This window comes from Syngnathus typhle, linkage group LG3 (assembly GCF_033458585.1).
Source record: "Syngnathus typhle isolate RoL2023-S1 ecotype Sweden linkage group LG3, RoL_Styp_1.0, whole genome shotgun sequence".
NCBI lineage: Eukaryota > Metazoa > Chordata > Actinopteri > Syngnathiformes > Syngnathidae > Syngnathus > Syngnathus typhle.
Window position 1 is genome coordinate 6,277,672 of NC_083740.1, and position 27,176 is coordinate 6,304,847.

General features: G+C 42.3%; 1 protein-coding gene across 4 annotated transcripts in view; it reads right to left on the reverse strand.

Annotated features, from left to right (window-relative positions):
• The window catches only part of camk2d2 (calcium/calmodulin-dependent protein kinase (CaM kinase) II delta 2), a 35,510-nt gene that overhangs the window by 7,334 nt on the left and 1,000 nt on the right, over nt 1-27,176 (reverse strand). Inside the window, exons 2-16 of one of the 4 annotated variants that reach the window (XM_061274419.1) lie at nt 24,841-24,935; nt 11,786-11,845; nt 11,362-11,416; nt 11,021-11,086; nt 10,502-10,574; nt 8,375-8,477; nt 8,184-8,267; nt 7,914-8,008; nt 7,584-7,706; nt 7,421-7,504; nt 7,129-7,171; nt 5,897-5,934; nt 4,818-4,877; nt 2,463-2,507; nt 2,222-2,270 (exon numbers count right to left, since the gene is read on the reverse strand). In XM_061274419.1, coding sequence (XP_061130403.1) covers nt 2,222-2,270; nt 2,463-2,507; nt 4,818-4,877; nt 5,897-5,934; nt 7,129-7,171; nt 7,421-7,504; nt 7,584-7,706; nt 7,914-8,008; nt 8,184-8,267; nt 8,375-8,477; nt 10,502-10,574; nt 11,021-11,086; nt 11,362-11,416; nt 11,786-11,845; nt 24,841-24,935 — 1,073 coding nt within the window. Of the gene's footprint in view, nt 1-2,221; nt 2,271-2,462; nt 2,508-4,817; nt 4,878-5,896; nt 5,938-7,128; nt 7,172-7,420; nt 7,505-7,583; nt 7,707-7,913; nt 8,009-8,183; nt 8,268-8,374; nt 8,478-10,501; nt 10,575-11,020; nt 11,087-11,361; nt 11,417-11,785; nt 11,846-24,840; nt 24,936-27,176 lie in introns of all 4 variants that reach the window. The other 3 variants (XM_061274418.1, XM_061274421.1, XM_061274420.1) reach the window with 3 other exon arrangements.

Consider the following 27,176-nt stretch of genomic DNA (forward strand, 5'->3'; position numbering starts at 1 on the left):
CTACCGGAAGCCGTGTCAGAAAGCTCGGTGCACACTCACAAGTGCGTGTACGGACATGGCGCACTCGCGCTCTATTTGTATCAGTCCCGAATTTAGAGCGTGGGCTGTGACGACAGCATTCTTGTAATTCGCGCGCTGAGCTTTCAGATGCAGTTTTGCGCTAAAGCCACCCACAAACCTTCCCCTGGAATCCTTCCGTTAAAATGTCGCCCAAGTAAAGCAGGGTGAACACAGTGCCGAGCGTTTAAAAGAGTTGCCAATTTGGCTCGACGTACGCGACGTGACGTTCAGCCACATGAACGTCAACATCTACCCGTCACAGATCGAGGTAAACGGACCAACACCTCGGATCTCGCCTAAGAATTGCCACAACAAATTTTACTCCAGACTATGACGCACTATCAAACTTTAACAAAAAAGACAGCGGTGTCTACAAGCCTACTGGAACCTACAAAAGGATTATAAGGAAGGAACACAAGAACTTTAAGAGACTGCTCATATGTGTCAGAGAGGTTCTGCTCTGACAACTGAGCTGAACTTTTGTCTGTTAAGATTGTGCATGGCACAACAGAAAGTTAATGTTCCATGGTTTTTTTTCTATGAAGAACCCAGAGAGAGTTATTTAGTTATTATTTATTTCTTGTTTTTTCTGTGAAGAACTCAGAGAGGGTTTAGTTATTATTTATTTCATTAATAGTGTTATTATTTGTTTCCTGACCTTTTTTCTGTAAAGAACCTGGAAAGGGTTATTAAATAACCGTTATTTGGTTATGTGTGGCTTTCTGGAAAACAATAATTTTTTTAAGCTCCCCTACGATCGTCACACTTTTTCTGTTACAAACTGCCACCGGCCCGCCATCAGAGAAGGGAAAGGTTATGTGGCCCTCACAGGAAAAAGTTTGGGGACCCCTGCTCTACACCAATGATTTCTCCTCAGGTGACTCTCGTGTGAAGCTCCTGAAGTATGCAGACGACACCACTCTCATCGGACTGATCCAGGACGGTGATGAGACTGCGTACAGACAGGAGGTGGAGCGGCTGGTCCACTGGTGCAGTCAAAACCATCTGGAGCTGAACCCGCTCAAGACCGTGGAGATGACAGTGGATTTCAGGCGAGACCCTTCACCACTTTTACCCCTCACTATCCGCAGTAATACTATTCTTTCCACAGACACCTTCAAGTTCCTGGGAACCACAATCTCTCGGGACCTGAAATGGACCGGCCACATAGACTCTGTCCGGAAGAAGGCCCAGCAGAGGCTGTACTTCCTGAGACAGCTCAAGAAGTTCAACCTGCCGCGAGAGCTTCTGAAGACCTTCTACACTGCCATCATCCAGTCTGTCCTCTGCACCTCCATCACTGTCTGGTTTGGATCGGCCTCCAAACAAGACAAGCACAGACTACAACGGACAATCAGAACTGCAGAAAAGATCATTGGAATCAACCTCCCATCTATCCAAGACTTGTACCTGTCCAGGACCAGGAATCGGGCAAGGAACATCTCTACAGACCCTTCTCACCCGGGTTGCAGTCTGTTTGAACTACTCCCCTCCGGACGGCGTTATAGAGCTCGGTACGCCAAAACCAGCAGACACAGAGACAGCTTCTTCCCCCAGGCTGTTGCTCTGATGAACTCACACCACTCATAGAGTCTCAGAGACATTACTGTGCAATAACATCCTGCTCCTCACACCTTCTTGAATTTGTCTACACTGTTTTTGCATTATTCACATGTCCTGAATGTTGTTAGTCACCTAAATGTTGAACAGAGGGTGTGTTTCTACCGAAGTCAAATTCCTTGTTTGGCACGCTCAAACATGGCGAATAAAAAACTCTTGAATCTTGAATCTTGAATCTTGAAGTTGCATGGGGGTTGGGTGGAGAGTGTGCGTGCGTGTGTGTTTGTGTGAGGAAGACGTAGATAAGGATTATGTAGGAAGAAAAATTATATTCTTGACAAAACAATAAGGACAGACAAAATGTTGCAAAAATATGCAAAACTGAAGTTATTGCATCAGCAAGAAAAGAAAGCGAGGAGCGGCATGACAGTTGGAGGAAGGGAAAGTCTGCATTTTGTTGCCAAAAGGAAAAAAGGTGCAGTTTGCTTTCATTGTTGATTGGTAAAAGGAAAAAAAGGAAAGCACCTAGTGGAAATATCCGCGTCACCCGTACGACTGTGGACTGGCTGTGTAGGTGTGAACCACTGACAACTTGTCCTACCTTTAACGTCTTCATCTTCAATGGTGGTGTTGGCACTCTCGATGGACTCCTAAGCAATAAAAATAGCATTCATTAATAATAACAGTGGACATTCAGAAATTGGATTCAAAATGTGGTTTTCTTTGTGTCTGCGTCGATTCACACTCATCTATCATGCTAATCTGCAAATCTTGACTTTTTTTTGTCTTGTTTTCTGAAAAACAACACAAATGATGTTTTGAAATCAAGTCTAAAATGTTACCTTGTTTCCATCCACAGGATTGTGGATCACAGTCGTCTGTGGTTCCTAAAAAGAGCATGTGAGACAATGTGTGACTTAATCATCATTACTGTCATCATCAACATGCTACGGAATCTTTCTAGCTCTTATAACAAATAAAAAGGTGAAAGAATAGATGAGTTTGGATGTGATGTTGTGCATTATGTTCCTAATGATTACTGTATTTTTATAGTAGTAGTAGTCATTGTGAGGTTCAAAGATATCTATCTATCTATCTATCTATCTATCTATCTATCTATCTATCTATCTATCTATCTATCTATCTATCTATCTATCTATCTATCTATCTATCTATCTATCTATCTATCTATCTATCTATCTATCTATCTATCTATCTATCTATCTATCTATCTATCTATCTATCTATCTATCTATCTATCTATCTATCTATCTATCTATCTATCTATCTATCTATCTATTCTATCCATCCATCTAATCAAAAATGTCTTGGCTTTTGTAGAATCCCTCCCACTGGCCTACTCTGACCTTCTAATCACTAACCCAGATTACACTAGATTACAACATCAGTGTGTGCGTGCGTGCACGTGTGCGTTTATATTTCAACACAGAAGAGAACATAGAGCAAGAAAGTGATGTCCCAATGTTCATGCGTCATCAGCCAAACACCAACAGGAGCAGAGCACAGAGTCTTAACGTCATACAGAATGGCGGTCGTGTGACCCAATATGCTTGACCAATCACAGTACAGACATAGAACTAAACCATGAGGGAATGCACATCGAGCCGACATCCTCACATGCCAATTGGGGTCACGCTTAAACAGCAGCAATCACAGAACATGCCTTCTTGTCATGAATCGCATGCAGACACTGATGACGATAGTGCTGACATATATGACCTTGAATTATTACATGCATGTGTAGGTGCATGTGAATGGAGGGGGAACGACAGGGCTTTTTAGGTAGAGGCTGCCCCTTACTACAGATTTCAAAAATACACCAATCAAATTTGATTGAAGGAGTAATTCCTTAGTGTCCGACATGCATGCCTTTCTCATTCAAGTGTTGCACAGCCATAAAAGCTATTTCATTCAGGGATAGCCCAAACATGACCGACACATTTTTGCCATATCTAATGACGGTAGGTTGTAGAAAAATCATAGCGGCGCAACAATTAATCAATTAATCGACAACTAATCGACGATAAGAAATAATTATTTTCAAATCAATTTAGCTGGTCAGAGACCTACAGTTGTGCAAATTGTCAGAACTTCCCTGTCTTGAAATATTCTCCGATTTCTTGAAAGTAGACCCCCATGAAAGTAGACTAATTATTGATTTATGTTGACTTAAACTAAAGACTTCAAAAACATTTACATACAACTGCTTAACTTTGACAAACAATAGTCGATTTTTTTGTTACCGATCCAACCAGTAAAAGAATAACATTTATGCATTTTCGGAGCTGTCAAATAGAGAAAAATGTCCTATTTTGGGGGGAAGAGTTACAAATTAAAACATACCTTTAAAAATCGGATTTATCCATTTATAGACCAAACAAAAATATAATTCAATAATAATCTAGATTCTCATATTTAGTCACTTTATTCTCATAACATCGGTACTTTACCTTTACCATAATATTATAGAAACACTCACTTTGTTCATGATTTTACTGTTTTGTTTTTTAAATATAAATGTGTTTGACAATTACCTAATGCAGTGCTTCTCAAATAGTGGGGCGCGCCCCCCTTGGGGGGCGCGGTGCTATTCCTGGGGGGGCGCATGTGACCCTGGGGAACAGGCTTTTTTTTTGGCAGTACTAGAATAAAGTGTAATTGCGCGTTTACTACAGCAGGGGGCAGTGGCGCTCTCATTGTTACTTCTGTCACGTTTGCGACAGTGCAACATTTTACGACTTACAAGACAAGTTAGGATAGTCACGGTGGGGAGGGGGGGCGCGAATAGTTTTCTTCTTGCTAGGGGGGGGCGTAACAGAAAATAATTGAGAAGCACTGACCTAATGGCAGCAACACCTCCATTTTAAAACATCACGGTTCTAAACAACACTCCACCTATTGTTAGATAATGAGCACGTCATTCAATCTTGGATTATCCATTTTAGATGTAGTCCATGTATTGAGTCTCATTAAAAGATGCAGGTAGACCTGATGACAAGACATATAATATATACTGTGTGTTAAGTGAAATGCTCACAAGGAAGTTTGAGATCTAACATAAAAAAATGACACGAGACAAAGGTGAACTCATCCACACTCAGGAATGAGAAAGGTTGACACTTTATGAAATGCACACATTAGTGGATGAAGGTGTGGGTGCAGGTGAGTGTGAATACCAGTGCAGGGGCGGGGCCAGTGTCTTTAGGACTGGTCGCTGTGTTTGCTTTGTTGTTTACCTGCAAGGGGGCAGTGTAGAGGGAATATGACACTCATACACACGCACACTAACACGCCCGTGCACACTCACACATACAACCTGAGCACATGAATGACCAAACTAATGAATCTTAAAATTTGTCGTGAAAATATCCAACGTTGCCACCGTGGTTATAAAGCTTTGTGTATCTGCATACAAAAAACAATCCTAGGAGGTTTCTACGATAAAATGTTATAGCTATAAATTACAATCCATATTGTGCAAGAAAAAAACCCCAGATACCTGATGTTCTATTACAAAAACTAAAAGTGAAATCAGCGTCAAAAATATTTCTATGGACACAAAGCCATCTCTGATTATAATTCCCAGTTGACTTTTTTTTACACATTTATGATGGTTTAACATGCGTAGGGTTATCTAAAAAATTCCATGTACAGTAACGCAAATCTTAAAACGGCAACATTTTGACTCTCAAAAGGATGTATCGATTTCCCATTCATTCGTGAGGGAAAAAGTTTTTCAAAATCAGAACAAAGCCCAGATCAACCTGTGTCTCATACTGGGAAAGAACGGTGAAGAATGATCTGTACTGTACTTTAAATAAGTCGACTTATGAGTAATTACATGATACGCATCCTTTGGTGGAAGTCCTTTTTACTCTGTGCTTCTTTTACTTTTGTCTGAGGATTAGTTTGATTTTGCTGTAATGGGATGAGGTCACATGGATAATGGATTACCTCCCATCGTAATGGACATTGCAGCGTGATAATATTGTCATCTAGAGTGCGACCAGGAGAAGAAAAGAAAGGGATGATCCTACAAGAAATGTACCTCAGCCAATGTTGTCTGCGTCACCACTGTGAGATCAAGCAAATAAATAACGGTCGCCCGCCGCCTGGCGTGACTTTCCCTGAATGATGATGTCGCTAAGTGCACAATGCATAATAATTATCTTTGATGCTCCTCAGACACCAAACGTTCCATCAGAATTATGCACGAAACAAAGCTTCCATTTCACTTTATGTATTAGCCACTCACCTTAACGCCGTCTGTCTTTTTATTCAGCAAACTCTTGGCTGCTGTGGGTGAAAAACACAGAAAATAAACTTCAGCGCAAAAGTGACAATACGACGATGTGGAGCGTCAGGATTTACCAACATGCAGCAAGCATATCAGTACAGTACGGTGTGGTACAAAATCAACTGCAAAATCTCAAATCCAAGCAGCATTTGCTTCTGATGCGGGTATTTTTTTTCCAGGTATTAACTCACATGGCTGTGTGGATTGGGTGTATTTAGCAAGTGATGAGTTCCAAGGCTCCCGCAGGAGTGATAAGTTGGTGATTTGCACTCACATTAGCATGCTCTTATTCTCGACAGTGACATTTGTCAGAGCTGGAAGAGCGTCTTAAAAGTGCATGCTATATTGGGCTAAAGATTTTCCTTTAATCACATACAGTATAGCCTTTTTGCAAAGCGTGCAGTGCCTTAACCAGTCAATCATTTTGTCTCCATGCATACTCTAAGGGATTGTCTGTTAGGATTGAAGGGAAAAAAGTACAGGTGACAAATTCATCAAGCCCATTCCTGCTTCCTGAAAATGCTTACCTCAAATTGAAACCACAATCCAAACAAAAGCAAGGAAATTTGGAAAAAAAAAAAAAAAGGAAGAAAATGATGAATTAAAAGTGACCCAAATGCTTTGACACTTTAAAGTAGACTAAAGAGAGAAAGCATGCAAAGAAAAGACAGAAAGATAGAAAAAAACTGTGAAATGTCGTAAAAAAAAAAAAAAAACCAGGAACAGGTTACATCACAGATGGAGTAGAGCTTAAATCGAGATGATAAGGAAAATTAACCATTCATGTATGGCATCTTGATCAAGATCATCTTAGTACATAAACAAAAAAACTGATCGAGGGCCTTCCAAATGAGGTTTTGAACTTATTGGTTCAAAGGCTTTGATCGAATTTCGATCAGACAGAGAGAACATCAACAAAGTAAATCTGAATTTGCTGAAACTTGGACTATGCTGAAATTAGTACGAGTGGGCTGAACCTAGCATAATAGCACTAAATCTATGAAAAAAACCACATGGTACAATTAGAATAAACTATTTAACATACAATATGGTCCGTAAAACAATCTGATGATCTCAGTGGTTGGAAATTACTGATATAGACTATAGAAGTAGACAATGACCAAGGTGCTTTATTATATATGATTTGACTTTCTATCTAGGCCTTGAATAGCACACTGAAGGAGACCTACCTGAGAAGTTTCTTGTGACCAGCAAAGTGGTCAGAATGGCCCCCTGCAGTGACAAGAAGGGAAAGAAAGGGCAGGCGATGATAACGGTAGGAAGGGAGAAGAGGATAGGATGACTGATTAGAAGGTTACAGCGAGAAAAAGGAGTGTTGCACTGTGAGGGTTGCAGAAAGTCAGTCATTATACTTTTATGATATGTTAGAGGCATCTTGAGGGTCAAAGACATAGAGATAGCAGTCAAAGATGGCTACAGCATGGCAGAAATAGAAAGAACCCGTCTCGCCAGATGTTTCACCTTGAGTTTCCTCCTGGCGTTGAATTTTTTCAGGCACTCCACAGTCTCCTGCCTGTGCATCATGGAAGCTACAGTGGATCGTTGCTACAGGAGGAGGAAAATTGGAGAATTATGAGGGTAAAGCAAACAGGCGACGCTACGCCTGTGCAAATGTGACACATACGCAGATCCAGGGATGTTTGAGGGCCTCTGAGGCAGTGATGCGTTTACTGGGGTTGATGGTTAGCATCTTGTTGATCAGATCTTTGGCCTCAGGAGTTACGGTGTCCCACTCGGGAGATGGGAACTGTCAGACGATATCGAAGACATAAACATGGACTACACTGGTAAAGATAATTAAATCAAACATATTCAAAAATGTATCTCAATAATATTTATCAATGTCAAAACGTATGACATGTTTTCAACCACAATGCAGCTACAATATATATTTCCCACCAAGTAGTCTAGCTGTGTGTACGCGTGTGTCTGCTTAAGAGCGTATAATACTTACGTCATAGGCCCCAGCCTTGATTTGTTGATAAAGGCGGTGCTGGTCTTCATCCCAGAATGGAGGGTAGCCCACCAGCAGAATGTACAAAATCACTCCTGGGGCGGTATGAGATTTGAGGTTCAATACACAAAGAGCACATAAATGACTGCCCGGTGACATTAGACCGATGCACTAAAGCTCTGGAGGTCTGTTTTTGCGTATTATGTTCATATTGTAGAATTAAAAATGACTGAGGCTTGCTTGATTTTATACAAACAGCAATTTATTTACCGCAGGCCCACATATCCACTGGTTTCCCATATGGATCTTTCCTCAAAACCTCAGGAGACAAGTACCCTGGGGTACCAGCAAAGCCTGGAGGAGTGAAATAAAGTAATGGCAGAGATATGAAGAATGATCTACTGAAACTGTGACAAAGCAACAAATGAGTCAGTTTGGAGAACTGATTTGCGAATACTCACCAAACCATGCCTGCTGGTCCCCCTGCACCTCGATAGCCAGCCCAAAGTCAGCTAACTTGACAGCCGCCCCCTTCAGCTTACTGGCCAATAGAAGGTTCTCAGGCTGCAGGGGGGCGGAGTCAAACAGGTTAGAGGTGAGAGGTCACACACCCTAGCAAGAGACCCCAAGACACAGATCTAAAACCAGATCAGTCCAACCAAATCCTAATTGATTAGGGGTGAAATAACTAAAATGGTCTTAAACCGGTGCCTTGGGGGACTCCCTTCTGCCATTTATGCTGTTCAGGGTTGTGATGAACTGAAGCCTGAAGGCGAAAGGGGGACTACACTCTGTACTGAACACAGGCAAATCCCAGGGCTATTGTGAATGGTACAGTGAGCAGGAGCTAAGCATATCCCAGTTTCAAATTTGGTCACTCGATTCCCGTGAAGCGCAATGCCAAGTTCGCACCAATTTATCCGCATTTCCACTGTCGAAACCTGTGTACCATCCCAAAATCTGTACGCTCTGTAATGTTCGAGATGGGAATAGTCACTTGAGTGTGCCAACTAGAATGTGATAGGAGCAACGCAAAACTCAACAGTGTTGTGAGAAATTATTTGTCGGGTTACACTGTCACACAGTTATCACACGATTTATATTGCCATCCCACAGTTTATTCATATAAGAAGCATGAGCGGCATCAGTGTTTACCACATTAACCTGAACTTAACTTTACCTCTTCACAGATACAGATGCAGAAAAGGTCTTTTTCAACCTCAGGCCATTTTAGACAGCGTTGTATCATGAATTATACATTTTCTAACATTTACAGACTCTAAGCACAGACATCCTAAGAAACTGACAAGACAGACTTGGGACTCAAAAGGACAAATGGACATGTCTACTATATAATATGCCGAATTAAAAAGCATCTGAAATCTTCAAGTGCAAATTGGCGGATGATAACGGCCGTTTGGCATCGTTCTGTTTCCTGTCGTACATGTTCAGAACTCGCTCGAAGATATTCACGAGTGCTTTCTGGCTGCCTCTTTCCTTCACATACAACCACCCCGCGGGAGGTTTTAAGCATGCAGACGAGCGTTGGAATATTCATGACCGAGGAAAATCATTCAAATCACAGCATGGCTTTTACATAATTATGCAAATGAGGGTCCTGATTTGTGATTGCGCCTGTTCCTGTCACTCCAGCGCTGCTATTTAGACACCAGCCTTAACAAAGAAATGCGATAAAGCTCGAAATTCAATCATATTATTATTTATCTTGACAAGAATATGTCTTGGAGACCAAGAGTGACCCATCAAGAAACAAATAGCAAATTAAATTCTTGTAAATAAATATGGAAAAAATATCTTTCTTCAATTATTTAACTGGTAATACGGTGGCGCACGTTTTCTTCCGAGTAACTCCACTCACATTCCCAAAAATTGTAAGCTATGGGAAGTAAACACGATACATTGTCCGTATTTGTGAATGTGAGTGTTTGTATGTGCCATGCGATTGGGTGTCCAGTCCGGGGTGTAGCCTGCCTCTGGCTCAAAGTCAACTGGAATAGGCTCCAACTCGTGCGCAATCGTATCAAGGATGTGGAAAATAGAAAATGAATGGTTGAATGGATGGAAATACATGAAATAAGTTAACAATGAGAAGGACAGAGAAATAAAAAAAAAAGTCACGCGCTATTTTTCACATTGAATCTTCTGGTTCAATAAATAAAATGATTAAAGTTTAAATAAATAAACTAAAGAGTGATCCAGTCTGTTTAAATTAAGATGAGGATTGTTTTTTGCAGCCAGTATATTGAAGATATACACTCAGCCGCCACTGCATTAGATAATAATAAGAAAAAGACTTGGATTTGAGTTGCCTTGTTTAGCTATAAATACCTTTCAAGTAAATGCTAAAATTCTAACAATTAACATAAAAACACAGCCAAATATTTTGGTAGAGCGCCTGTGCTGGATCTCATTAGACTGTGCAAGTGTACATCAGCAGCAAAGTGGCAATCTCACACAATACAGTACCTCTTAAAGTTGTTCCGCCCCTACTGTCTCTTTGAATATAAATGTCTGTTACAGACGGTGGAGACAGTAACCAAGGACGAAAGGGGAGGGGACATACAAACCTTCAAATCCCGGTGGACGATCCCATTAACATGGCAGTGATGGACACTCTCCAGAATCTGTTGGATGCAGTGGCTGAGGGCAGAAGGAGACCGGGAATAAGCATATGTTATATAATAATACACTACTGTATGTAGTATGGCAAGGACAGGATGAGGAGAGAGGGGCGAGGAAACAAGACCAAAGCAATTCATCTTCTCCTCTTCATCAGACATTTATGTATGATATTGTAGACAAACCAAAAGCTACTGCGCAAGAACACTCTTATCCCGTGTTTCATTCTCCCATCCGGTCCCGGGAGAAATAGCTGGCACGGTGAAGTAGGCAGTGTATGATTAATACCGTTGGCTATACGTCGTTAATCACCTTTATAAATAGCTCTCCGACAAGCCTCCGAGGAGAGGCAGCTGCATCACACCTAAGAGACGACCATACGTGATACACAAACACCCACACGCAGTTGTTTTCTGCAAAGGCAACCCCAGACACGCACGGCGGCTTGAGAAGAATGTGCGTAGTACCTGGCGTCGGCCTCACTGTAGTACTCGCGGGCCACGATGTCCTCAAAGAGCTCACCCCCCGTCACGCTGATGGACACGAGACAACATATAATCTATTTTAGGTTATGTTTTAGATTTCCTAAAGAATTGATCATTTGAATATCTAAAAACAACACCACGGTTTTGTTATAAAAGACTCATGTTTATGTATTACTTTTTACTCTGCACTTTAATGCTTTTTGCACTTCTGGTTGGATGTCAAAGTTCTTTTCGCTGTACTGTACTTGTGCTGTACATTGACAATAAAATTGAATCTAATTTAATCTAATCTAATGTTTAGGGGTCTCAAATGGGCGACTTACAGATCAAACACCAAATAATGGAAGCCCTCCTCTGAAATGCTGTCATGGAGGCGCACTGTGGAGAGAAGTGGAATTCAAAGACGGAAATAAAATGAAGAAATATTAGTCACCATAAAAAAAAAAATGATTGGATAAATGACATAAATATATATTTTGGGCCATGACGTGACAGTAAGAGCGGAAAAAGAGGAGGGCGTTGGGTTCATGAGGTTTCATAAGGAAGCAAAGATTTGATGCTTTTGTCCCTTTGATGACTCAGCTGAGAAATTGCACACATAAATCATCATTAGGTACCACGTGCACACACGTAGACGCATGTGTGTGGGTTTTTTTTCCTCACATGCTCGCTACGCAGAATAAAATAACCACAACTGGGAATCACCCCAACGTTTATGTACTCAGAGAGGCGGCAATCACGGCTCACCGATGTTGGGGTGCTTTAGTAAACGGCAGATCCTCGCTTCTCTTTCCAGCTTTTGATGATCTGAAAGAGAAACACAAGCGACACAAACAGAAAAACACAGAGTTATTTTTAGTGTAGTGATTGGCTTCCCGAATCATCTGAGGTGGCGTCGGCTGCATTGTTGTCACAGCGAGAGTCTCTGCATTGTTGCGTGCGCGGGCCTTGTGTAGCTCTTCTCTTATCAGAACTGAAGTGTTGGACAAAATAACGTGACCTGACATCTTCTTGGAAAAGGGCCTTTAACAGACAGCACCGCAGTGTGCACATCAACCTTCACTACTGTCACGACTTCAAGTGAGCTGTTACTGACTGCTCTCCCTTGAGCAACAAGTTCATTAATTGATTCATAATGTTTGTCAATTCATTCTAGTAATGTATTTATTATTAGGTATTGTTAGGATGGACTAATCATCTGAGTAAAAATAAGTGGACAGGATAGATAGCTAACTCTAAAGCCAAATACTGTATAAAGCGAGTACCGTTTTTTTCCGTGTATAGTGCGCCCCCATGTATAATACGCACCCTAAAAATGGCATGCTGATGCTGGAAAAAAGCCTGTACCCATGTATAATACGCACCCAATTTTTATGAATTTTCTTTATGAAATTTTTTTTTTTTTTTAAGTCCCAATGATCGTCACACACGCAGGGAGGCAATGGGTCCCATTTTTATAGTCTTTGGTATGGTCTTAACTAGGCTGGATGTAATTTTTTTTGTTGGCGTTGATTTCTCCGACTGCCCTTAAACGCACCACCGCGCTCCGTGCGCGCACGGGAAAGAGGCGTGCGGACGTGAAAAAGGCGGCTCTGTATGGGAGAGACGTTGAAGAGGAATAAAAACACCCTTGGAAACCAAAACTTGGTGATTTCAAGTTTCATTTCGAGGGACATTTGTCACGTCTCGTCCCCAGTTTTGCTATGTGTCTAGGTTGCCATAGTTTCTGTTCGCGTCGCCCCTCTCTTCCTGTGTCACCTCAATCGATGTAACGTGTTTTGTATTTAAGTCCTGTCTGCCCCTCGCTCACCGTCGGATCATTGCATGTGTTACTGTCATGATGTCTGTTTGCTTTCTGTTCCTGTCTTTGGTAATGTCACCCTGTCTTTTTGTTCCACGACTTTGTCGGTCAGTCCTGTTGTTGGTTTTGTTTTCTAAAAAAAAAAAAAAAAAAAAAAAAAAAATTAAAAATTTTTTTGTACCCATGTATAATGCGCACCCCAGATTTTAGGACAATAAATTCGTTAAATTTTGCGCACTATACACGGAAAAAAACGGTACATTATTCTCACATTCTTGAACTAATGGCCTAAGTCATATTTTGACAATAATAATGATGATGATAATAATAATAATTGCCTTAAACATCTCACATGATGCCGGCTACCTCTGCCAGTCGTGCCCCAAAAACGACCTAAAAAAATTCTAAATAAACGTACCAACGTTCTATCGGACGCAATGCTAAGGATAGCCACCGAGGGTGACCGGACGGCGTGGTGGCCATTTTGGAGAAATCATGGTACCGTGAGTGTAAGGGACACCCAAAATAAGGACCTTCAGGTAAGAGCAGATCCATAACAGTTGCTGTGTAGATTCCACTGATCCCAAGAGCTCACCGCAAATGAAACCCCTTGCTAAGGGGACCGCTATGTCTAATGTCAAAACTAGAGAACAATAATGAAATGTTATAGTTAGATTTTTGAATCAAAATAGTAGTACAATACCAATAAACGGTAATTGACCAAATGAAATCAAAATCAACAGCTCAACATTAATAACAATGAGTTCAAAAGTGTAGGGGATAAAAAAAAGAAGATAGTGAATGGCATGAAAAGGATAAGCAACTTTCGTACTCAACAAGGACGAGGTATGCAACCATATTTGAAGACTGTTAGGGTTTACAGAATATCTTCATCGTATGATTATGTTGGAATGTACCCTGTAATAACTTACCTAGCTTGTCCTGTTAACATAAATAGCAGAACAAAGTGCTAAGATCTTTTCAACTAATTTGAGTAGCTGCAGAGGAAGCAATCAAAGTTGCCTTGTTTACACAACGTCGTAAAAGGCCCCCTGCTATGCTTTAATCAGCAGACCAGGGGCTTCACCCCATCCTGTCCACCCACACCCACACCCCCACTCTGTTTCTCTCAATAAATACGCACCTGATGAGGCCTGAGTCAGACCTCCTTTCGACCATCGCTGTAAGCACAGCTATGAATGGACTCTCCACTTGCAGGTGTCTAAAACGACTAACTTGTCTCCAGTGTGGTTCTTGCAAAATAAGTTAGAGTGAACACCACCCTAACAAAGACACATGCCTCAGGGTTGAGAATATTAAAATGGGTTTTGACTAATAATCGGAAATCCAATAAAGCCACGCTCAGGGCCGCTCGAAAGTATATCCAAATTACCTGCAGTAACTGCCGAAGAATGAGAGGTAGTACACAAGAGATCCACAAGAGGAAGCCACCAGGAACCTGAATAAATGGGAACCGTGAGTGTAGGAAGTTTCTGAAATAGTGACCTCTGGCAACAACACATCAACATCAGGTTGGCCTTCCCTGGGGCCATGTGGCGTATGAAGCATAGGTAGCTACTGGGGGTTGCCAGACAGCGTAGTAGCCATTATGAAAAAATCATGGTACCGTGAGTGTAAGGGACGCCCAGAATAATGGCCTTCAGGTAAGATCGGAAGCCATCAGTTGATGCTGTGAAGATCGTAAGAGATCATAGTAACACCCTGCCAATGGGATCCCCAGATGTCAAAACTAAAATACAATAATAAAATTAAATGAGTCAGGTGTTTGAGGTAAAATAGAAGTAAAATACCAATAAACAGTAATTGGCAAGATAAAATTGACAGCTGAACATTAAAATCGATGAGATCAAAAGTGAAGGGGATAATAGAAAATGTAAAATAGTATGATGGTGAATGGTATGAAATGGATAAGAAACTTTTGTACTCAACAGGGACAAAGGACGCAGCCATAATTGAAGACACTACTCAGGGTTGATAGTAGAATGAAAGAGTACACAAGGGATCCAAAAGAGGGAGCCACCAGGAACCTGAATGAATGGGAACCGTGAGTGTAGGAACTGTCTGAAATAGTGACCCTCTGACAACAACAACAGGTAGGCTTTCCCTGGGGCCTTGCGGTGTATGAAGCACAGGAAAGTGGAAGGAATTAAATTCAGCATCTCCTTACGTCGTGCGTTGTAATGGGACAAAGGAGATTGCTCAGGAATATAGGAGCATACTTTTGTAGGCTGGTTCTCACTCTGATCAGGGTGAATTGATCCTGAGTTCTTCTGCCTTGAGTGGCTTGACCTGGATACCTAGCGGTGTTAACGAAGGGTCAAAGTGACTCAGGGTGTGAGTGCTCAGGGGCTCCAGTCTTCTTGGACCCTGATCAAAGGAGAAAGGCAGCGGTTCGTGACTGGTTCTCACTCTGATTAGGATGGATTGATCCCCAGCTCTTCTGCCCTGAGTGGCTTGACCTGGATACCTAGCGGTGTTAACGAAGGGTCAATGCGTCTCAGGGGGTACGTATGCGGCCCCCCTGAGTTCCGACTCTAGGAACAATGCACGCAGGGTGCGGTGGTCCAGAGCGGAAGGACCTTAATCGAGGCTCAGTCTTCTATGAGGGTTAGCCTCGCTCATGCAACAGCACATTGCACCACACACGTTAAAATTGACCTGGAACAGGTTAGAAATTCTTGCCCCTAATATTCACGTCCCCTAGTCCAGTTTAGGTGACTAGGCCGAGGATGCACCGGGACCTAGGCGATGTAGAATAGGGTTTCTTTTTCAGCCATTCCCTCCACAGGTATTGCAACAGGTGAGTTCTCTCTAGGTACTATGACTTCCCTGGAGCTTTGGGATGGAGGAAGCACAGCAAAGTTGGAGGAATGGATCCAGCATCTCCTTAGGTCGTGCGTTGACACGGGACAAAGAGGATTGCTCAAGAAGAAAGAAGCCTTTTTTTTGTAGGTACAATCGTGACTGGTTCTCACTCTGATTAGGATGGGTTGATCCCCAGCTCTTCTGCCCTGAGTGGCTTGACCTGGATACCTAGCGGTGTTAACGAAGGGTCAATGCGTCTCAGGGGGTACGTATGCGGCCCCCCTGAGTTCCGACTCTAGGAACAATGCACGCAGGGTGCGGTGGTCCAGAGCGGAAGGACCTTAATCGAGGCTCAGTCTTCTATGAGGGTTAGCCTCGCTCATGCAACAGCACATTGCACCACACACGTTAAAATTGAACTCTAAATGGTGACCTGGAACAGGTTACAAATCCTTACCCCTATTATTCACGTCCCCTAGTCCAGCTTAGGTGACTAGGCCGAGGATGCACCGGTACCTAGGCGATGTAGAGTAGGGTTTCTTTTTCAGCCATTCCCTCCACAGGTATTGCAACACAGGTGAGTTCCCTCTACATACTTTGACTTCCCTGGAGCCTCGCGATGGAGGAAGCACAGCAAAGTTGGAGGAATGGATCCAGCATCTCCTTAGGTCGTGCGTTGACACGGGACAAAGAAGATTGCTCAAAAAGAAATCAGTCTCTTTTATTTGCAGGTACAACCGGGAGGAGAGCACTGGGGAGGCACTGCTTAGTCAGTGCTGGCTCCAGTGCTGTTGAACCCCGATCGGAGGAGAAAGGCAGTGGTTCACCGCGGCTGGTTCTCACTCTGATTGGGGAGGATTGATCCCCAGCTCTTCTGCCCTGAGTGGCTTGACCTGGATACCTAGCGGTGTTAACGAAAGGTCAGTGCGACTCAGGGGGTACGTATGCGGCCCCCCTGAGTTCCGACTCTCGGAACAATGCACGCAGGGTGTGGTGGTCCAGAGCGGAAGGACCTTAATCGAGGCTCAGTCTTCTATGAGGGTTAGCCTCGCTCATGCAACAGCACATTGCACCACACACGTTAAAATTGAACTCTAAATGGTGACCTGGAACAAGTTACAAATCTTTCCCCGTAATATTCACGTCCCCTAGTCCAGCTTAGGTGACTAGGCCGAGGATGCACCGGGACCTAGGCGATGTAGAGTAGGGTTTCTTTTTCAGCCATTCCCTCCACAGGTATTGCAACACAGGTGAGTTCCCTCTACATACTTTGACTTCCCTGGAGCCTCGCGATGGAGGAAGCACAGCAAAGTTGGAGGAATGGATCCAGCATCTCCTTAGGTCGTGCGTTGACACGGGACAAGGAAGATTGCTCAAAAAGAAATCAGTCTCTTTTATTTGCAGGTACAACCGGGAGGAGAGCACTGGGGAGGCACTGCTTAGTCAGTGCTGGCTCCAGTGCTGTTGAACCCCGATCGGAGGAGAAAGGCAATGGTTCACCGCGGCTGGTTCTCACTCTGATTGGGGAGGATTGATCCCCAGCTCTTCTGCCCTGAGTGGCTTGACCTGGATACCTAGCGGTGTTAACGAAGGGTCAATGCGACTCAGGGGGTACGTATGCGGCCCCCCTGAGTTCCGACTCTCGGAACAATGCACGCAGGGTGTGGTGGTCCAGAGCGGAAGGACCTTAATCGAGGCTCAGTCTTCTATGAGGGTTAGCCTCGCTCATGCAACAGCACATTGCACCACACACGTTAAAATTGAACTCTAAATGGTGACCTGGAACAGGTTACAAATCCTTACCCCTATTATTCACGTCCCCTAGTCCAGTTTAGGTGACTAGGCCGAGGATGCACCGGGACCTAGGCGATGTAGAGTAGGGTTTCTTTTTCAGCCATTCCCTCCACAAGTATTGCAACACAGGTGAGTTCCCTCTAGGTACTTTGACTTCCCTGGAGCCTCGCGATGGAGGAAGCACAGCAAAGTTGGAGGAATGGATCCAGTATCTCCTTAGGTCGTGCGTTGACACGGGACAAAGAAGATTGCTCAAGAAGAAAGAAGCCTCTTTTATTTGCAGGTACAACCGGGAGGAGAGCACTGGGGAGGTACTGCTTAGTCAGGGCTGGCTCCAGTGCTCTTGAACCCCAATCGGAGGAGAAAGGCAGCGGTTCACCGCGGCTGGCTCTCACTCTGATTGGGGAGGATTGATCCCCAGCTCTTCTGCCCTGAGTGGCTTGACCTGGATACCTAGCGGTGTTAACGAAGGGTCAATGCGACTCGGGGGGTACGTATGCGGCAGGGATGTGCGGTCAGAAGAGGCAAGGGAGGCTACGACGTGAGTGCCTCCCCAGTCACGAACCTCACAGCACATCACTGTATTCAATTATATACTACTGGAAAAAAAATGAATACAATTTATTTCATAGACTTGTGTATTAGAATGCAAGACAAAAATCAAGCAGTGTCGGCAGCGTCCATGCGTTATTTCAATGAAGGCTTAATTTCTCATCCGGCTCTTGGATTGGGTGTGTAGTTGCAGCGTACCCATTGAAATCGTGAGTGTAGTTTGCTGGAAAACTAAATCTGCTGATTTCCATTTGGAACAAACGATTCGAAGGCGCTGTGGTTAAAATGAGTGATGAAGCACGGTGTTGAGGCGACCCACTTCACAGCTTCGCCTCGGGACACTGCTAGCAAGAGAAAGGAGGGAAAGCGAAAAAGAGCAGAGGGTTCTACTTTTTTTTTTTTTTTTTTTTAAATAAAATAGGACGCCTATTTTTTTACTCCTTCCTCTGCTCTGCTTGCTATTTTTTTAATGAGTTCAGCTCAGAATACCAGCTGACTTCTTGGCATCATTAGTGTTTGTTTATGTGCTGCATCTTCCCAGAGCAGCATAGAAAATTGAGAATGGAACTTATTTACAGTAAAGTTGGGCGACAGGGTGATATATATTTGTCACACAGAAAATGAAAAAAAGATAGCAGAGATTATGGCAGTTAAAACCACCGTCAAAACCAGAATGCATAAATCCTCGAGCCATGGACGAGGAGGTGGATTTGTGCCAGCTGCTATGTTAGTCTTGGCTTCCTATCATTTCAATATGAACGAGTTATTCCTCTAATTAAAGAAGCTGTAAGTGTATCGCTCAACATATGTGCCGTACAAATTTCTTTTATTGCCGCCATTTCTTTTATTGTATATCGTGAAATTTTGACATATGTTGGCTTCCACATGAAAGGAAATTAGAGAGAACAGAATGATTAACTTTCAATGACCTGCTTAATGGTGTTTTGCCGTTGAGAACATTGGGAATGAGATGTTCTTTGGGATGTTGCATCAGCCCAGAAGACAAACACAGCCAGGCTAATGAGATGGGGCCGCCCAGTCATCACATCAGTGAATGATTAGTGGAACCCTTTAAGCAAGGTCACTGAGGAATTTCTCCATCATAGCCTCAAGTATTTCCATGTAGCCTAGAAATGGCACTAAAGCTACAATTGTATAGCTCTTTGCATTTTATCCATTCATTGTCTCTTACACTCATTAATATTGTGGGGGAACTAGAACCTATCGAGTAGTTTGGGCGAGAGGCAGAACACACAATGTGCTGGTGGACGGGACGGTCGAGAATCAAACCCAGAACTTCTCAACTGTTAACAATCACTAATGTCATGAAGAGAATATACATTCAAGGTAAATGATAATCGATCACTATGAATGTGCATTGATCAGACACTATAAATGTCTTTTTAATAATGTGAAGCACATCGAGTTACATTATGTGTAAAATCTATGTAAATAAAGCTTCCTCGCTTTGCCAAAATAATAAATTATACTAATATCATTTTATTGTACAGTAAAGTATGCACAAGCACTGCACAAAACAAGAGCATTGATGTGAGTGCTAACACAACCTGAGAAGTTATGTGAGGACAATGTGAGCAACTTGTTCTAAATTAGTATAACATTAGCATGACTTTAATTGTTATTTGGGAGAAGGGTAAATTATTACATATGTGTAATAGGCTGTTTGCTGGGAAGAAAATCGTGCACACACGCCATTAAGTGTATATACAGTTCTGTCCAAAATGTAATTTTTTTTTTTTTTTTTTTTAACGTCACTAACTTGATATAGTGTAAATCCTCCACATTTAGTTATCAACAGTACTGATTAAAGGCAAAATGAAAAATATAACAAAATGCAGATCTTGCATTGACATTTGTACACACTTCCTGAAATAGTGTAAATATAGAAAAAAGGAAATTCTGGCATGTTTGTCACATATTGAAACTTCCATAATCCATTCTTTCATTTTCTACCTTCGCCTTTTTTTTTTTTTTTTTCTCTTTGCTTTCAATCGTCCACAGGTAGTCCACCCCTCAGCCTGCTGGACATCTGTTGTCTAGCAACTCCACGTCCAATCAGAGCTGCCAGGCCTCTCTTCTCCTCGCTCTGCAGTGGAACCAGCCTTGCATGCAAATGGCCGATAGAGTTTGCTCAAAACTATCGAACTCTACACAGGTGAAGATAGAGAATGCCAAAACAACAGTTTATAATCGATAAAACACATTCATCTTTAACTGCAACAACTTGTGCCAAATTCTGATGACAGTAAACACTGCAAAATAATAGTTATGTTTAGAGCATACAAGAAACTCAACACAATTGGAGATCTTCTTAAATAATCTAGGTCATTTATGCAAATTACGACTCGACAACCAAATCCACAAGTTGAAATCGTTTCTTGCATCTGGCAACCGCACTGCAGCACTGTGTCAAGCTGTGTGTGTGTGCATGCTCTTTGCCATTGCAAGGCATTATGGTACTTTGACTTCCTGGGAGTCCTTTGTGACCATATTTAGTGAGAGAAAACATGAGTTGACGTGACGTGTCAGTAAGAGGAAATCCAGCAGGAGACAGTAACGCAAAGTGTAGCACAGCAAACACCTGGCAGAGGGAAGTACAGACTAATGAGTCGGGGGGCTTTTAAATTTTCAAAAAACAATAAATGCATGACAGCATACATAGTAAGCTGGTTTCAAGTAAAAAGTCGATAAACTATTTAATAATAAACTGAAAACTAAACAAACGGCAACCTCCCATCCCAAATAGCATGCACACACATCGGGAACTGCTTTCATTTAATTTAATTAAGTGTTTAAATGAAAACGATGGTGTGTGGTAACTGCGACAGCCTCTGCCTGCCAGCAACTAAATAGTCCTCCTCCATATGGTTGCATCCTAGCCCCGCAGAAGCCAGCGGTTCTAATGAAACCCCGAGGGACAATGAAAAGCTGTCACTCTCCTCTAGCTCCCAATAGAGGAGGAATTATGAGACTGATTACTCCCTTGCATTCTCTTTGGAGGAGAAACCAAATGTGGCTGGTGTCAGAGATAAAACTGTCCCCAGAGGACCATTGGGAGCCTGGTAATGTACAGTACATATGCATCAGAGGCACACATAAAACACACACACAGCCGCACACTGGATGAATGGTAAAAATAGTGCAAGCCCCTCCGAGACTTTCACGGGACAAATACTACAAATGAAACACTCCATAAATCAAACCAACATAATGCTCACCCGCTACACTTTTCAAATCTAATGAGATGTAATACAAATTTATATCAATTACGAAATGGAAACAGGGCCAATCAAAACTGTGTTATTAATAAATCGGATTGTGCAGGTGCACCCATGTTTTGGCTCTTGTAAGTTGTCTTCACAAGCTTATTCTGAGATGGTAATTGACCACCCATCCGTCATTTGCTTTCAACAGGGACCCACTTTGAGCGAGGAGAGTGTTATTCACTGCATCGTCATATCAATGTCCTCAGTCTATTAATACTTTATCACTCTGGACTGTTTTGAATGCCGCCGCTACTAAACACTCAGCGAGGGTGACTGGACTGAAGATTTTAAAAAGTACGGAACCACGACAGGCAGAGGGAAATGAAAAGGAGGAGAGATCAGGATGTTCTGTGATTGCTTAGGGCATTCAAACGGGCCAAACACATAGAGGTTGAACTTTTTCTTTCAGTTCTATCGGTGGATTTTTATTTACACCCTGATGTTTATTTTCCAAGACAAGAGTTTTGATGCTTGATAGTTAAAGCACAGGTAAAAGTGACTAGGTTTGTTTCAAGGCTTCCTACGGATGTGAGGTGTGGTTTACTTTTAAGCCACACCAATAAATACCAATGGACCAGCCAATAAATCACAGGCCTAAGTATGTACAAGCACTCTGCACGAGTATGCATGGTAACATTAGCACAGATAAGACTTACCAAATTGAGATGTCTTCTGGCTGCTCCATCAAACAATAAAACACTAAAGTACAGACTTCTAGAAGTTCCACTGTTATTTGAATGTTAGTTTCATTTTAGCCATGTTTGGTGTCCCCTATTTTTTGCTCCTAATTTATTGAATTCATTTAGTGTAAATTTAGTCTGTTCGATAGGGAATAACTGAGGGTCTAGAAATTGCTTAACTGAACAATGTGCAAAAATGCACAAAAGTGAATGTTCTCCTTTCAATTTGTGATTCAGTTTCATAGTTGGACACTTGAAATCCAGCTGGCCGGACAAGTAAGCAGTGTGCGTGTGTGCGTGCGTGTGTGGTTGTGTGAACAAGAGAGAGAGAGAGGGAGAGAGAGAGAAGAAAAATCAACATATATTTTTAGCTTCCAGTACGCTGTGAGTCATTTGAGCCCCTATCTCTCCCCACTTTCTCTCCCCCACCCATCACTTCTGTCTAGCCTCTTCCTTTTCCTTCCTTTTTTTATTCCAAAGGTGTACTCGCATAGGATGACAAGACAGAGGAGAAAAAGAAGAAGCAGGAGAACCAATCTTTATGTGACATCTGTACAATTGCGGCTGGGGTATCCAGGTCATTTCTATGACTTCCCAACATCACTCAAATAAATTAGCATTGGTTGAATCGAGAAAATATCCGCTATTAATGAGAGACTATTACAACAACTGTAATATTGGTTGGGTTCCTGCATCCGATGTGTCTCTTTCAAATTGAAAAATCCCTTGTCATTAGCAGTGGGTCTCCCACAATGCTTTGCAACATTTACACGTGAGTAAGGCAAATATGAAAACAACTTTATCGCCTGGACAAACAGCTGAGACAAGCTGAGAGAGTCACATAGCCACGGAGTGAAGTTAGCGCACAAACACACAAACTTATCGACATCATAAACAAACATATAAACAGACGAGGCACTGCAAATGCATGCACGGGACGAGTCCCATCCTGCCCATCACGAGCAAATACGAAGCGACAATAACTGGCAGACGGCAACGCAGTGACTGATGCATGCATAAGAAGGAGTGGGTAGATATGCTGTGAGGAATATAATGTAATGTTCAAATTCTCCCCTTATTCCTCCTAGCCTTTGCGTCTTTTCTTTTTTACGGATTCTGCTCACGCATAGACTCGTCTGCTGCTTTTCATGGAATGCAACATAATCAGGATTGCAGATTGAACGACACGGGCATGTAAAAACCTGAACCACAATACACACGTACGGTACTGCACACTGCATTATTGCAAGAGTTCCTCCAACCAATCCCACACTAAACCTCTTTCAATTTTTTATCTTTACACACAAAAATGCTTGGGCATTGGGTCAGGGTTGGTGGGGGTGGGTCGTGATCCTGCCAGAGAGAAGGGAAATGCAACGCCAGGGCTTATCGCGGAAAGAGGGTAAGACCATATCTGACACGCTAGCAAGTCAGCTATGTACACACAAATGGAAGGGAGTTATAGTGTGTGTATGCGAATGTGAGCAGAATGCATATGCAGTGAGGTATTCCTTTGCGGTTATTTTAAAATCATTCCCAGCATGCATGTGGAGGATCGCTGATCCTGCTGCAAAGGTGTCTATTACCAGCGGAGCAGTCCAGGATCACATGAGCGAGCGAAAGAGCAAATTGTTGCGGAAAGAAAGAGGCGGCGTCAGAGAGGACGTTTGAAACATGGTGTGACAAGGGGATGGAGACCGGAATAGATGGTGACATGGTCGTTTTGGAAGGAATATGCAAATCCTACGCTGGAAGCAGGAAACATATCGAAAGGGGCAAGAGAATATTCTTGAAGGTCAAGGAGTTGAAACAAAAATTGGAATCTGGAGCAGAAGTGCTGTTTTTGACGTCACAACACATATGGACATGTCGCTCAAATACCACTTTTTTTCCAGAATTTATTTTTCGCTTCAAGTATGGGTGGCTGGTATCAGCACTCTCCATGCTTAGCCGATTACCTCAAAACAAAGCCGGTATCATCCTGGTACTGATACCTCGCCTGTCCCTGATTACTATCATAACAAGAGCCATAATGAGTTAGTCAAAAATAGTTCATTATAATTCTGCGGTATTGATTATTAAATAATTGTGACTTGAAGCATTTGATTCAATTTGACTAAAGGACAAGCAACAGATCAAGGGTAAGAAGTCAAGCTAATTAAATCATTCCAATTGAAAATATACCCAGTTAAGTATAAAATCATTTTATTGCCACATTTACAGTAACTTACTTCATTTATACCGCAAAATGACAAAACAAATCGCATCATATTCTCTTGGACTGAGGCGTACCACGATGAATCGAATCATAATGCCATTGAATCGAACCAAATCGAACCGCTCAACATTAAAACAAACCATTCTTGAATCCTACACACCCCACGTATCGAATCGTCCTGTAATTGGAGAGCTGCATACCCCAAGTGAATATGTAGTCTATGTGTAAGTATAAGAATTTACTCGTACTTCAACGTATGTACCGTATGTTTCCCTAAAGCCTGCAAACAATCAGGCCAGCGGCTACAATTACCGTGACGGCCCTGAAAGAACTGGGTCGGCTTTGCGAGAGATCTACCCCTGGGATCCCAAGAGCAGCCAGAGCTCTGAATCGATTCAGAACACACACACTATATTCGCTGCCCTTTTCTGTGCGCCAAGTCATGTAAAAAAAACATGACCAAGTGAAGAATCATGATGATTTTATGTCTCCTCCTTCCCACAAACACACACTCCAAGATCCCAAAGCGCCATCATCCAGAGGCTGTAATATTCACACTTCATGCACTCGTAACTCGGTTGCACATGGGACGAGTTCTCCTGCTCGAGAGCCACTGCGCATGTTTGTTTGTGTCCACAGCCTACCTCTGGCAGAGAGCTTCTTGGTGTTGATGATTTTGGCAGCATACTCTTGACCGGAGGAGATCTTCACGCACCTTCTGACCACGGAAAAGGCTCCCCTGGACAAAACGGTCACAATAATGGGTGATGTGGTTTAAGCAAAATAAGAAAAGTGCAAAATGCAATATTGTGTTGGTCACAGACAAATTAGTCAATGACATAATTATTGTAGTATCTTTGGCAACACAGCTATTGTAAGGTAACATTTGAACAGTATGAATTATATGTTCGTGTGAAACCATTTGGCAATGGTGCAGAAATGCACTGCATTTCATTAAAGGCTTACTCAGCGTTTTTTATGACACTTTGTTTCGCAACATGTGAAGGAAAAAAAATGACGCAATGAAAACCACAAACACAACAATGTTTTCGCAAGATGAAATAAAAACATGTCATTAGCTCCGTAAACCGATTATTATGTCTCATGAAAAAGATTAATGACAGTGGTAAAATTTGTATAAATGGACAGTGACGTTTTTAATCCAGTAAGGAAATAAATGGGTAATGTTATTTAAACGCTAATAACACCAGGAGAGATTAACTGTAGGATTAGGTTAAACTTGATTTAGTGAGCCTGTCAAACTTTATGAAGCAGCCCTCATCTGCCCTGGCGGGAAAAAAAGGGACGGGGGGGGTCACCCCTGAGTTGGCGTAGTTAAAAATAAATAATTTACAGGCGCATTTTAGCATCATAAAAATGTGCTTTGCAGGCGTTGCGCAGCTAGTTTCTCTTCAGGTACATAATGTCCCATCGGGGATAAATTTAGACCATGAGACCCAGACAAAGGTGGTTAGTAAATTATTGCGACGAATGCGTGCTGTCGAGAAGATTGGGGCACATGTGTGAAAACCTCCAAAAAGTAGGTCAGCTATATTTGAGGGAGATGCATCTCTAAATGCAGCCTTGGACAGAACTGCCTGCCTCAGCTCCTCTCAGCTCTACACACACAAAGCATTTTGCTATTCATCCTCCGTCTCGGTCTGTGCACTCTCCCCTTCATATCCAATCTTTTTCCTCCTCCGCACTTTTTCTAACCTCTGACTACATAACGTCCGAACGGGGTCATTAGAAACTGGTGGATGAGTTTGTTAGGAGGGATTCTGATAGCGTACACCTCAAGTGAAACCTGTTGTGATTGTGCAAGTGCACTCAAACAGTGTAGTAGGAAACTTGCATCACATTCAGTAAAGTGAGCCGCTTGCCACTAAAGCTTACGTCCATTTTAAAAGGGATTTGGTGGAAAAAAAAAAAAATCCAAAGCGTGACATGTTACATAACGCCTGTACTTGTCTACAGACGGATTCACTGTCAAGTACAGTGTCAAGTGCATCTGTGTGCGGCTGAGCTTGGCTTGACAGCAAATGGTTTGGTTTTCAAATGAGGGAACACTATGAAAACAAATGCATACCATGAGGTGTTAGGATACTTGGATGTGTGTTTATGACTGACAGCTGGCATCAAGATATAAAAAAATGCTGGTTGGAAATGTATTGATTTGCAATAGTCGAATTGAGGTGCAAGTGGTGTGTTGAAGGTAATCCGCATTGCAATATTGTCAATCGATCCATCCTCACAATCCAATTAAATCCAATATAAACCTGAATCAGAAATTCAGCCTATATGAGTAAAGACATGAAAATACCACAAAAAAGAGGCATCTGACCATATTTCCTGTGAGGAACATTAAGAATCAATGAATGTACTGAGCAAGACCAAAATATGATGGTTGATGATGGTCTTTCAATGCCGCTGTCCAACGGAGCAGAAAAATGCTAAGACTTCTTTCTACGCCATTCCACTGCAAACGAATCAACAGCACCTCTGCTGCTTCTAGACAACAAGCGCACTCCACTTTATCTCCATTGCTTCAACACACGATTAATAATTAACCAGTGACACACTATCAACCAAATTTTCAATGTACACCTCCCCAGTTGGTATTATGTCCATCCTTAAAAGCATATTGTTAAAAACTCAGGCAGTGGCATGGCTGCAAACACTTTTCCGTATATATATTTACAATTATGACTTCCCTTCTGTTAGCATAGGTTCTTGTTAGACAAATGTAAATGTCACCAAAATGGATACTGGTTAATTAGCCAATACATGGAATTCCATTGTAAATAGAAGATACACTGTGTCTGAATACTACAATATAAGAACTTTAAGATTTTCGCCTTTACGGTGGTTACGGAGAGGTATTATTCCATTTGCCTTCACCCACACTGAGCAAGGGATGCTGGGCAGATCAGCCAGCGAGTGACCACAAATGCACTTGGATATGTTTGCTGTTGTGCAC